This window comes from Nilaparvata lugens, chromosome 5 (assembly GCF_014356525.2).
Source record: "Nilaparvata lugens isolate BPH chromosome 5, ASM1435652v1, whole genome shotgun sequence".
In the NCBI taxonomy this organism is placed as follows: Eukaryota; Metazoa; Arthropoda; class Insecta; order Hemiptera; family Delphacidae; genus Nilaparvata; species Nilaparvata lugens.
In genome coordinates, this window is record NC_052508.1 from 23,525,569 (window position 1) to 23,539,069 (window position 13,501).

Here is a 13,501-nt window from a genome sequence, read left to right on the forward strand (position 1 = left end):
ATATATATATATATATATATATTGCCGTGCTACCAATTTTTCCTTAAATGGTTGGAATAGCATTTAACACCTATCAACCTAAGGATAGTTGTCGGCTCCAATGAAATAGATTCTTGATAAACTGTGAATGGATCTATTGCCTATGAATGAGAAATCCAGTTTTCAGAGCAAATTAACTTATAATCTTCAGATGAATTTATACAAATACACAAGGAAAATATATCTTAAGCCTAATTATTTCAGAGTTATTACGAACTAAAATACTTATCTAGTTTACAGTTGAAACACAGTGGCTATTGGCTTGAAAATACAAACAGCTATTTAATAACAAACTAGTACACAATAAACTTGTATAAAACTCAATTTAAAACATTAATAAATTCACTTAAACAGACAATAATTCAGAGCACAAAATTACACACACAACAGCCAGCCATGTTTTCAGAAGAAGCTAGAACAGGAAAAAACCTAAGTTGCAAGTCACAAAGCCAACGCCTCCAACATTACAGACACGTAACCAAAATATTATAACTTACAAGTTTAGAATTCACATTCTACATCTGTTCTCAATAAAACTTTATTTTGAAACTGTTATTTTAAATTTATATATATATTCTATTTAAATAAACTATTTATCTAGTAATTTGTTAACCCTGCCTCGGTGACACCATGGAACAATGCAACAAACATTTACGATAATAAATTCTCTGTCGAAAAGTTTGTCCGTCTATTGATGACTCTGACATTTACTATAAAGTTCCATAGATCTCGAATTGAAGATTCGATTCAAAAGTGAGAAAAAATGTAATATTACAATATATAAACCCATTGGAGCGACTAAACATCATTTTCCAAATGATAATACCTACCTATAGTTTGTATAAAATGAGTTGAGATAAAAATTTACTCATAATTATGATAAAATAACTAATTTATGATAAATTATTTATTAATTTAACCAATTTTTTCAACTTTGTATTTAACTTTTTCATCATTCATTTTATCTATTTTATGTATGGTATAAAAATTTATAATTTTTATCCCATGAAATTACAGCAGCGTTGCAAATTGTGTAAAATTGCAATAACTTTCTCAAATTTTTATACTCACTACAGAAGTGTTCGTATAACATCATCCCCGATATCCTATTAGTGTTGGAAATGTTTCAGAGTTAAAGGATCAGAAGAAAATTAAATTTTGTTGATGAAAGCATCGCAAAAATAGTTTATTTAATATTACGTCTTTCAGAATAATTATTATGGGTATCGTGTAATAAGACTAACAATAATAAGAAGAATGTCTCCTTTCTATTGGTGTCAGGATCATTATTATGGGTATCGTGTAATAAGACTAACAATAATAAGAAGAATGTCTCCTTTCTATTGGTGTCAGGATCATTATTATTCGACCCAAAGTTATTCTTTATAATTATAATTAATATGTTTGTCTATGTCTAGACACATCGAGCAGAAAATATTATGTTTCAAGATACTACAAACTGTTTTGTTTCAAAAGATAAGGCGGTGATAAAAACGAGAAAGTTCATTAGCTAAATAATTCAAATTATTTTTCCAATGTATGTTTGTCTATGTCTAGACATATCGAGCAGAAAGCATGATGTTTCAAGATACTGCAAACTGTTTTGTTTTAAAAGATAAGGCGGTGATAAAAACAATAAAGTTTATCAGAAATAATTCAAATTATTTTTCCAATGTATATGGTCAAAAGAAGCTGAAAGATTGTATGTTGGCAGAAAACACATATCATCCTTTTCTCTCGCTCCGCAACGTTTCCAGATTGTGTTTCAACAAAGTATAAAAATATTTTAGACCTATATGATTAAAAAATATTTTTCCTCAATCATAAAAATGTATTATTATTTTATTCGATAATATTAAAAATATATTTTTTACAAATAATATATAATTGATTATTTTAAACAAAAATTATCATTCAATGATATTACATCAGATGATATACCGGTACATATTAGATATCCGGAATATAGGACATATAAATATAATATAGGACGGAAGTGACAAGGGAAACACTGTTTTCCAATCTTTCCTGACTGCCATTATAACCATTCCAGCTCGAAACAATTTCTTGATAACGAGGCTCACTTAAGCATTTGTACCGTATTATGTATAATTAAATCGATAATTATATTCTATGATAACTTTAGCTATGATACAGATAAATCAATACCATACCAGACTGCACTTTAGCCTAAGCCGCATTAAGATACACTTTGATTATAATAAAATAACACAAAACATATTCTGAGATGATTTTCTAGAAGCAACTTACTTTGAAATTTTTTTTATCATTTAAGAGAGAGGACGCAGAATATTTTACAAAATGATGAGAGCCTAAAAATAGCCTACATAGCTTTCAACCAAAATGTACGGTACGTACGCTAACCAATGTGATAACATTTTTAAATGTTTTCTCATCCCAATAAAAATCAAATACTGCAATGTACTTACCCAATAGAAAAAATTGCTAATGAAATAACAGTAAATTACTTAGAAAAAAATCTTTTTCGTTAATATTATAGTTTATTAAAGATAATTCGAACTTCCAATTTGAGTTTATAAACATAAAGGCAAAGATTCAAATTCCATCTGGTTCGGATAACACGCAGGTTTACAAACATAGGTAATCATAAATCAGAAATTATTATTAAAATAGTAATAATTTTGTTGCGTGAACTTCTCTTGCAAGAAAAATATTATCCAATCAATTAATCAATAGAAATTTTAATGAATTATTTACTCATGATTAAATGATATTCAGCTAAAATAAGATAATACAAGGCCGGATCTTAGTCTCGGTCAGCTGATCGAAAACTGATGTTGGTAATTGGTATTTCTGATGGCGTCATTCATGACATTCAAGATTCAAGTTCAAAATGACTAATATTTTTAATTAATTTTAACAAAAATTCATTTCAAGAAAATAATTCATTATAGTAATTAGAATAGGCTATATTGTTGAGAAACAATAGACAGTTTAAACACTGTCATTTGATTTGATAAAATCAGTTACTCTTGAAATTAATTAAGATTTATTTATGTTTAGGTAACTGAATTCAGTATTTCAAAACTTATGAGTGAAAAAGTGTTGATTTTAAATTTTGTAGAGCATGTATCATAATAATTTATGCTTCTTCCTTCATTTCTCTTTACCACTTTTTATTCCCAGTGACAGTGACAGCACACAACTACAGTATACATTTATAATATCTATATTCTGTGACACAACATGCTATGCTCGACAAACTTTTTAAAAGTGTTATAGGTTATGTTAACAGTACACGGCAGTGAACTCTAAACTAACTGGAATGGACTAGCAACACAAAAAAAGTGAGGCAGCTGGTAAAGATAGGCAACCCGCATTGCTGTGGGATTCGTTCATTTTGTTACGCATTGGCTCTTATGGGAGAATGCATTGCACAGTCTCAATTTCTATTTTATTTCTATATTGTATGTCTTATTCCACGGAAGCGTTATTTTTCCTTTATTAAGCAGTTCATTGTTAACTTCTTGAGAGCATAAATAATGAAATAGGTTGAATATTAATAAAGAAAAGAATTTTTTATTTGTGACTGCAGTAGTTTTAGTATTGTCAACTTTTCACAAGCATGGGAATAACTTTGGGCCAGATTTAAGAGAAGCGTATTATTCATTTATTTTTATTTATTTAACAAGGACAAATATAAACTGTCATGAAATGATTGGGAATGAAAAAACAGGCTCATAGTCCAATCTCATATTTTTCACAATAAAAGTAGGTAAATAAAATAAATTATGATAATTCAATAACACAGGATTATTAAATTATGTAATGATAGCAATATACTAGGTATTCTGATAACATTTCAAATCAGTGTGGGAGTTTCAGAAATGATGCAAAGAAATCTATGAAGAAACATTATATCCATTGTATCAAAGGCCTTGCTGAGATCACACAAGGTGAGCCCAGCAAGTCCACGTGCCTCAAAGCAATCAAATATCTTGGAAAGCAGGAAATCTACTGCATCAGTGGTGGATCTATTTTTCCTGAAACCAAACTGGGTGGTCGCAAACAGGCCGCACTGGTCACAATAAGCAAGGAGTTGCTCAGCAATAAGAATTTCAAAAATCTTCGATATAATAGGCAGGATGGAGATAGGCCTATAGTTAGTAGGATCATGCCTATCACCCTTCTTAAAGACAGGCACTGTCTTAGAAATTTTAAGTTGAGAAGGAAATACAGACTGCTGGAAACACAGATTAATACAAACAGTCAGGGGAGAGACAATAAGAGCTAGTACATCCTTAATAGTAGCACTGGTCATACCATAAATGTCTTCACTAACCGAGTTGCTCAAACAGTTCACAACTCGAGTGACATCATCACAAGTAATACGGCGCCAGGTCAACAGCCGAAGAGCGGGGGGCCGAACCGAAGCCGAGAGCAGATCCGCCGCCACCACAGGGGAAGCTTGGATCCCCTCGCAGATACCGCGAATAGAGCTGGTCCACGCGTCGTGAAGATCATCCGCAGATACCGGGACAGCACCAGGAGCTGGTACACCCGCAGCGGCCCTGATGATACCCCAGGCAGCTTTACACCTATTGGGTGCCCGGTCAATCAGCTCAGAGTTGTAGCGCATCCTGGCCGCACGAGCAGCCCGCTGGTATGATCTCCTCAGTCCCATGTAGGTCCGTTTAGAGGACAGGAGTCGATCAGCCCGAAACCGCTCATACGCCATAAGGGTTTTCGAGATTTTCTCAAAAACGGCTCCAACGATTTTGATCAAATTTATACCTATAGTGAGGTCCATGTTATAATGGCATTGGATAAATATAGGAAAACAGTGTTGCTGAGTCTCTGCCTTGAATAATTATATTTATACATTGTTAAAAACAGATTTGGCATCGTTGCGGAGCTAGAAAAGGATAGTACCACCTGCTTTGTCGAATGATAGACAAGAATAGCAACACCAAAGTTAATCAAATACTGTCATTATAACGTGGACCTCACTATAGAATAGTCAATGACAAGCTCTATCAACTGCCACAAGTTCCATATCTGTAAAAATTTCAGGAGCTCCGCCTCATCTATGATTTTAGATTTCCAATTAACAGGCTTCAGATACTACAATTTAAACAAAAAGATTGAGCATGAAAATTTCTACAATTAATGTCCAGTACGGTAACATTTTCGTCTAATATCAAATATAAGCTCGAAATTCGAGAAAATTATTATTCAAATGCAAACGTAGGGCTGTTTGCACAGTCAAACTTATATATTGTCATGAGAATTGAATGAATTTTGGTATATGTAAAGACTGGCTGTTTGTAGGCTGGCTGGCTCGCGCTTTCTCCAGTTTTATGGTTTATGCTTTCCAATTGTTTAAAGCTAATAAACATTCTTTCTCCACCATCAATACCTTCTGCAGTCCAGTGAATCGAAACAATTTCAACACAATTTCTGACTGTATCAATTATTTCAATATAAATCATAAAAAAGTAGTCCTCTGAAGTTTTGTACTCGTATGGTCTTGAACAGTGAAATTGTTGTAGCTTCTTTGGTTCACAACGCTGGCGAGGGAGTTCAGCATTCTCATCACTGGCAGGTCTATACAATTGTTCCAGAATTGATCAAATTCCTCCCGTTTTTTTCTAGGATCTGAATTAACAATTTCAGTCTCGATTTCATCTCTGTAGCACCAACCTTGGGTCATTGAATATTGTTGTTGACTTCCTTTACAGGATCCATCACATGAAAAAAACAGAGAAAGGGTGAAAAAGGTCTTGATCATTTTGCTGCCGAGTTAGAGTTTTCTTCCTCGGAGAATTTCTCTAAAAAGATCAAAATTTTGTGCAGTGGGTAATTATTCTACGAATACTACTTGACCTCATTTTCCGCCTTGTGGGACAAAGTGGACGCAGATTTCTTGAATCAGTTTTGTCATCATAGCTCAGGCCAATTTTTTTCAGTATACTTAGGTTTTTGGTGATACCCTTATCGTGCTTATAAAATCTTTTGTAAGACTCATGACGGTTTCTTAAACTACCTTTAATAGCCAAATTTAGTGAGTGTGCAGCGCAGTGGATGAAAGTAGCTAGAGGCTGCAAATCAGTTACCAACTTCTGTGAACTATTGAACTTGCCGCTCATTTTTGAGACACTTTATGTATATTTATTTATTTACAACAATAAACAATGCATCTACAATATTTTATTGTAATGTGTCTTGGGCAATAAATGAAACTTGAATATGAAATTATCGCGCAAATGCTCTCGATAAACTACAATCGCTATTAAACTTGTTAAAGCGATTCGTTGAAGAAAACCCTCCTAAAGATGTCCTTTTAACGAAGACGAAGTTACACACTTATACTACCGAAAGCTAGAGCAATCACTATTGTCAAAACTTGTCTTATCTGAAATATGGTAACCTATAGGATATAAAATGTTAACTTATAGGCATTTATTAATTTCATACTAAACTCCCTACGGTGGTTAACAGACCCCTAGGGACAAGTCATGAAACTTAGTAATAAGCAGAGTAAACTGTAATATTAGAACAAGTGTGTGAACAATTAATTTCAAATGGGTTGGTTAAAATATTCCCTCAAACACTAATAAGTTGATAAATCAACATGAATCTAAAATTAAAAAAAATAAATCTCTCACTACACATTACTTAATAATGTGCTGATGCCCAAGAATTGTGTTGAAAAATTGTATCTAAATACTACACTACCCTAAGAGTGTGTTAAGAGAAATTGGTATTCAAATATTACTACCGTATCCTACTCATTACTATTAAAATATTACACTACAATAAAAACAGTAAATTGCATTGCAGTAAAAACTACAAAACTGTTTGTGTTGTTAATTAATCACAGTAGGCCTACCTCAGTTCATACCCAAAGGTGTGTTTTAAGTTTTGTATTTGACAAGATAGACAATTTTTGAGCCCTGACTGTAGTCTACCGTATTGTATCATTTGATGCTTTCACAGAGACCATAAATTTTAGATACAAACTGACCTTCCTATAAATTAAGGTAATTTGAACACTAAGGGCCGGTCTCCGAGCTAAGGGTTTAGCTAAACTCTAGACTTTAACCGGCTTTCAACTCTTCAGTCTGAAAATTAGCTATATACATCAGGACGATGACATAGTATAGGACTTAATAAGAGAGTACGTTAGACTCTGGAGCTAGTTCTTTTGCTTTCCAGTTAAAGGAATTATAAGTCCAGGACTTTATAGATCCTAGAGTTTCGAAGATGATTCCGTGACTCAACAAAGACGATTAAGATCCTAGGGGTTATTTAAGTCCTGAACTCTGTAAGTTCAGAACTTCTAGATCCAGAGCTCGGAAACTTGCCCTTAGTAGCCCAACCACATTAAGTAAGCCTACTTATATGAAATCACGAAATTCAGAATAACTTAAACATCTAATTCTCTATAAGTATTGATAATTTGTTGGGAATAAGCTGTCTATAGAAATTCATTATTAGCGTCTAGCTTCTATAGTGGAAGTCGCTAAGTATGATTATGAATAAGTAATTAAAAATCAAAGCTCACTTAGCTAAGGCTATAGTCAACCGCTGGAAAATAGTCCCATGTAAATTGTAATGGCTGAGAACCTCCTTTCCCCCTCGCACAAATAGATGTTGCCAACTCGTCAGGTGTATTATGGGAATATTAATTAATAGCCGTCAGGCTCGATTCGCTCGCCATATCCGTCTATAGTTTGTGTAAAATAAGTTGAGACTTGGCCCTCCATCCGAAGAAATTACAGGGTTGCCAAATCGTGGAAAATTGCAACTTTCTCAAATTTCCAATTCGACGTCAGAATTGGATGTAGAATATCATCCCCGATATCCTAGTAAGTACTAAAAAAGCTTCAGGGTTGAAGGATTAAAAGGAAATTTAACTTTTATGATAAAATTGGAAACATCGCGAAGATTTGTTTTTCTTTTGAATATCACTTCTCTCAGAATCATGGGGCGTCGTAATGCCTAATAATTTTATATCAAATTAACGGGGAGAATGTGTCCTTTCTATTGGTGTCTAGATCATTTTTATCCGACTTATAGTTAGTTTTTAATTAATGATTATGTTTAATGTCGAGACATTTCGAGCAGAAAACATGAAATTTTCGACATGCTGGAAACTTTTTTGTTTCAAAAGATAAGTAGGGGGTGAAAGTGAGAAAGTTTCTCACAAATAATTGAAATTATTCTCTAAAAGGCCAACTGAACATATAGCCTACCTACCAAATTTGAACGTTTTTGGTCAGGTAGATTTTTAGTTCTGCGAGTGAGTGAGTGTCATTTCGCTTTTATATATAGAAGAAGAAGAAGAAAGAAGAAGATAGATTTTTATTTATAATCAGCTGTGAACGAAGTTGATCAACTTTATTTGACATCATTGCACTAATAATGTCTGTTCCAAATCTGATCTGAAAGGTTTCTATAGACCTTGGTTACGAGCAAGGTCTGAAAACCTTGCAAACCTGGTCTGCAAGGTCTGAAAGGTTTCTATAGACCTTGGTTATGAACATCTATTGATCTGCACTCTTTCGGATAATCATCGGAATTTAATTCGTCATTTATAGTACAGGCAAGAATGCTAAAAAAAGGTAGCCTATAGAGGGAAAAGTTTATGAGTTCAAATCTCTTATCACTAACATATTATTATTATATAATAGATACCGTACCGTATTTATTGTCATCAATCATAGAGATTTTTGATTGACGATGGTATGTATTTTGATGAAAGATTGAAAAAAAATCGTTTTGATGACAACGTTAACTGTATTTTATTCATTCAGCACAGTTACAATTCATCTTCGACATCTAATTTCTAATAGTAATGTATGTAATATTTTTATAGATTTCTGTAGAGAAAACAAACATTAATTTTTAGATTACAAAAGAGAAACGATTATAAATTGAATTATTACAGTAATTACATAATCACATTCATATAACAAAGTTTGCCTGTTCCGGTTTCACTACCATACATCATTTATCAACATTATCAATACGGTAGAATAGCATTCTTTTACTCAATTGATTTGATATCGATATTTATAGACAAGAGTACTGTGCAACGTTTATATATGGCAATGCAATAGTATTTGACCAACTATGCGTAAATGTTGCAAAAATATTTTATCATCTTCAACATTCATTGATTATTATCATTATTTTTTATTGTAAAGTTGTATTGCCAAGAATGTAAATTGCGTAGCAAAGCTGAGTGTCTCATTCATTCAATCAAATCGCATTTACTCATCATAATAATTATTATCAGAAATGAAAAGTTGCATTCTTTTCAAGTAATTAAAAACTGACAAAATGAAATAATAATATTCAAAATCCATAGTCAATTTTCTGTACTTAGAGTAATATGGTTAGCTTAAAAATGAATACATCTCTCAAAAATAATAGATTTCCCACTCGAAAGTTGTAAAAAACTAACTGAATTGATTCGATCATTAAGTAAAACTTTATTCATTGGACAATTAATTGCTCATTCCATATCGCTCAATTATAAGTACCTTAATATGAAATTTGTTAATTCATGTAGAGTCTTTGGTATAGTCATTAAATCTGTTCAAATACGAACAGCAAATGAATTGAAATAGGCTTCTGCAAATCAATGTTGATCAAGAAATTATAATAATAGGTATCAAATTCTATTAAAAAACTAAAGTCACTCTATCAAATTTTGAGTTACTGGTTCCAGGGAGTAGTGTCTTCCTTGAGAATTTCCTTAGATTATTCAAGAGCGGTTACATAATTTTGTACAGTAATAGAAGAAGATATTTATGATATTTTCATAGGTAAATCACTTTTAGCGGTAAATTGTAAGTCTTGAGAACATGAATCAATGAATAATGGGTTGAATTTGAGAATATACAAGAAAATAACATACATTAACATAATAAACATAACAAATAATTTCTCTATCAAATTCTTCCCATGTGTGTAAGCACTAATAAATGTGAACGCAAAAGTTTTTACACATCATTCGTGAAAATGTAATTTTTCAGACAGCTCTTCGTAAGAAGTAAATCTCCAATCAAAGAAATATTTTTGCCGTTAACCCTTCCATGGTTTATTTATTTACAATAATTCATCTTAATGCAGTTGCCATATTTATCTAGTCTAACCACAGCCTTATCTCCGTTTCCTTTATACCTGTGACATTATAATAATAGGTATAATCCTCGAAATACAAACCCACACTCAAAAATATAATCAAAGTCACATCATTCCATTTATCAGTTTTTATTCAAGCTAATCTATTAATTCCTGTATAATATTCATCTATAAGAATGGTATAATAATGTCCAAAATCCACAAAGTTCATATATTGTACGAGTATCAGATAATAATTTTCGATTTATATGCAAAATTTCTAATTTTCTTATTGTTAGTCAACGAAGAAAATTTAAAACGATTTTAAAATAACCATCTTTAAAATTTATTGTACGTGATCTAAACTAACAAGTGCGCTTCATAAATTTAATTTCAACAAAGAATGCCTTCTATTTTAAAAATTATATTTTTTGTAAATGAAAAATAGAAATTGATCCCTTTCTTTCAGTAGATAAGATAATGAATAGAAGCAGGGCGTGTTGAGTATAGTAGAAACACACTAATTCAAGCCAGCCATACACAATTCCATTGTTAAGATGGGGCATATAATGACATTATACAGAGTAATGCATTTGATTTCATAAGTTTCGTTTCTCTTGAACAAGAAGACTAGAAACGATGGATTTCAGCACTCAAATCCATCGCAGTAGTTTTTTTTTTTCAAAATATTAACCGCAAAGATTTTTTCAAGCTACAATCAGTACACGTATACACATATTTTACAATATTTCCAAGTGTTTGTGATGTTTGTTGCGAAATGCAGCTGATCATTTTCAAGCGTTGACAGTTGAAAGAGCAAGCCGCAAATTCAAAAGTGCCAGTCGCGTTTATGGCGAAGATAATAACTCCAAGGTCAGCCTTCAGATTGAAGTGCTTTCGGCAGTGCTGCCTCTTCGGTCCAATTGACAATGTCCATGCCAGACATTGTCAATGCATCCGAAGAAAGTTGAGAAAGCTTTTTTACAGGCTTCGATACCTGTCTCAAATCTGTTTTGATTTTACGCTCACACAATCCATCAGCAAACTCGGAATTACTACCTGAGAAACTACCCTCATCGCCAGATAACGAGCCAGAACCTTCAACGTCTGAATCTCTCGATTCTTCTTCATCCTCCTCATCATCAGAGGTTTCTTCGGATATCATGGCTTCACCACCGGCATCTTTAGGAAGGATGCCCCGCTCTCTCAAGCCATCATCCCTATTGATAAGCAGCAGATCATCCCTGGCCTCCAGTCGTCGACTCCTGATGGAGCCTTCTGAATCCGACGAACAGATCTCTCCAGTGATCATCCTTTCATTTTGAACAGAGTTTTTCGACTCGAGCTCAATGAAACTGAGCATGTCGTCGCCAACACTCTCGACAACGATTAAGTCGTCGTTGTCATCGCTGCGGTCAATCGGTGAATAGCTTTTTCCCTCGTCGCAGTCGTCCCACTTGCGGGCCACGTCTGATCCGTCAGAGTCGGCCGAGAAGGACCTCGTGCGAGCAGGCTTCTTGCCCTTGAGGGAGGAGGAGGAGGCGGACAGCGACTGCGACATGCGACTGCGCTGCCTCTTGTGGGGGTTGGGCAGGGTGTGGTGTGCGGGTGAGGGCGAGGGCGAACCGGATCCGGTCTGCCGGAAGCTGTGTGCTCGCCGCACCAACCGGTTCACCACGTGCTCGGGACTTTCGTCCATCTCGAGCACCCACGACACTGAGTCGCTCTTCTCGATCACGCCCTTCACTTTCGGCGACTGCGGCGGCGAACAGTCCGTCACAACTATTGACTGCTCGTTGTTTTGCTGCATACTATTCCTGCAAATAACAAACATATTTCTCCAATTATCTTCTAGATTATCTTATCAAAATATAGCGGATTGGTGCTTCACATTCATGCTTAGATATCTTGACACAGAAATATTGAAAATTAAATTGAAACATAAATATAAAAATATATAGTAGAAATCTTCAATAGACGCTGAGGACGCGTGAGAAATAAGCAGAGATGTACAAAAAGTTTTAGAGAATTCAATCTTAGTTTCGTGCTGTTGTGATTTGCAAGCAGTTCTTTCCACTCCTGTGGTGATATATTATTATCACAATTCAGTTATACTATGAGAAATACATGTTTTATCTTATAATTCCACAGTTTTCGATGTGAGGAAAGGCAGGTTATTGCTACTTATGGCATTCAATCAATTTATTTTCATTCAATCATTCAACACAACTTAACTTCCAGAAACGTATCACATGGCATGTTGGAATTGCTGGTTGATATGCAAATGAAATTGGAAGTCAAAGGGTGTACTTCAAAGTTCAATCCTGGGACCTCTGTTCTTTCTTCTCATATATTTTATTCATTGTGCTCAATGAATGTAATTTGTATTGTAATGCTCAATCAATATAGAAAAACTATTTATGTTCGATTGTAGAAACAAAATTCCCAAGTAACAATATTAATGCAAATTACTCGATAAATATATGTAATATTATAGGTAATTGAACAGGATATGGATTTAAACTCACCTAGACATAAAAAATTCAAGCATTTCAGCTGTGTTTCGTTTTGGTGTTCCAGTTGCTTGAGGTGTGAAAGCTTGCATCGCGCTGCTTTTCGAAGCTGCAAAATTCAAACGTACATTGATGAGAATGTGGTTTATCTAATATTAAATCCAGAAAAAATAATGACACATCTTTATCTATATAAGAATGCTTGAAACATTAGGGGTTGATGTTACTTTGTAGAAGAGGGGGGCGGGGGTAGACCAAATCTCATTGGATATTTTATTTTTATTGTAGATACTGCCCTCATGCGCTCTCATAGCTTTGCATGGGTAATGGAAAGTGCGTGGGTGATTTAATGAGATGATCAAACGTCCATGCTTACTGGCGGTATTCGAACCCACGACCAAGACTAGCAGACTGAAGAGTTCAGTCGTCTCGGCTAACCTGGCCGGCTTAGGAATAATATTCCTAGTTAATTAAGAAAGTAGTAAAGAACTACATATTGCACATGGCATTCCCAGTAAGTTATAATAGTCGAGGAATAAGTACTTTAATATTGAATTCATAGTTCTCGTTACCTGTAACTTATTTCCACGAGTTGAAGATTTTCCAGAGAAACTGTTATTTTACGATCAAATGTCACTTTCAAGTACATTTAAAATAAAAATTTATTGGAATTTTTCTATCATGGTTCCAAAAGCATTCGAATTAAACTTACCAGCCTCCAACTGAATTGGTTCAAAATATTTTTATAAATTAAGAATTCTGAATCCGATTGCATTAAATATTAGATAAAATTAATTGACGCATGGAGAAATAATTACAATGATTATCAGAGA

At 33.7% G+C, this 13,501-nt stretch overlaps 1 protein-coding gene across 6 annotated transcripts in view; it reads right to left on the reverse strand.

Moving 5' to 3' along the window:
• Positions 1–8,803: 8,803 nt before the first annotated feature.
• LOC111051723 (neurofilament heavy polypeptide) overlaps positions 8,804–13,501 on the reverse strand; it is a 146,283-nt gene continuing 141,585 nt past the window's right edge. For all 6 annotated transcript variants that reach the window (XM_039427986.1, XM_039427989.1, XM_039427988.1 and 3 more), the window contains exons 16-17: positions 12,684–12,777; positions 8,804–11,972 (exon numbers count right to left, since the gene is read on the reverse strand). In XM_039427986.1, coding sequence (XP_039283920.1) covers positions 11,030–11,972; positions 12,684–12,777 — 1,037 coding nt within the window. In that variant the 3' untranslated portion in view covers positions 8,804–11,029. The remainder of the gene's footprint in view (positions 11,973–12,683; positions 12,778–13,501) is intronic.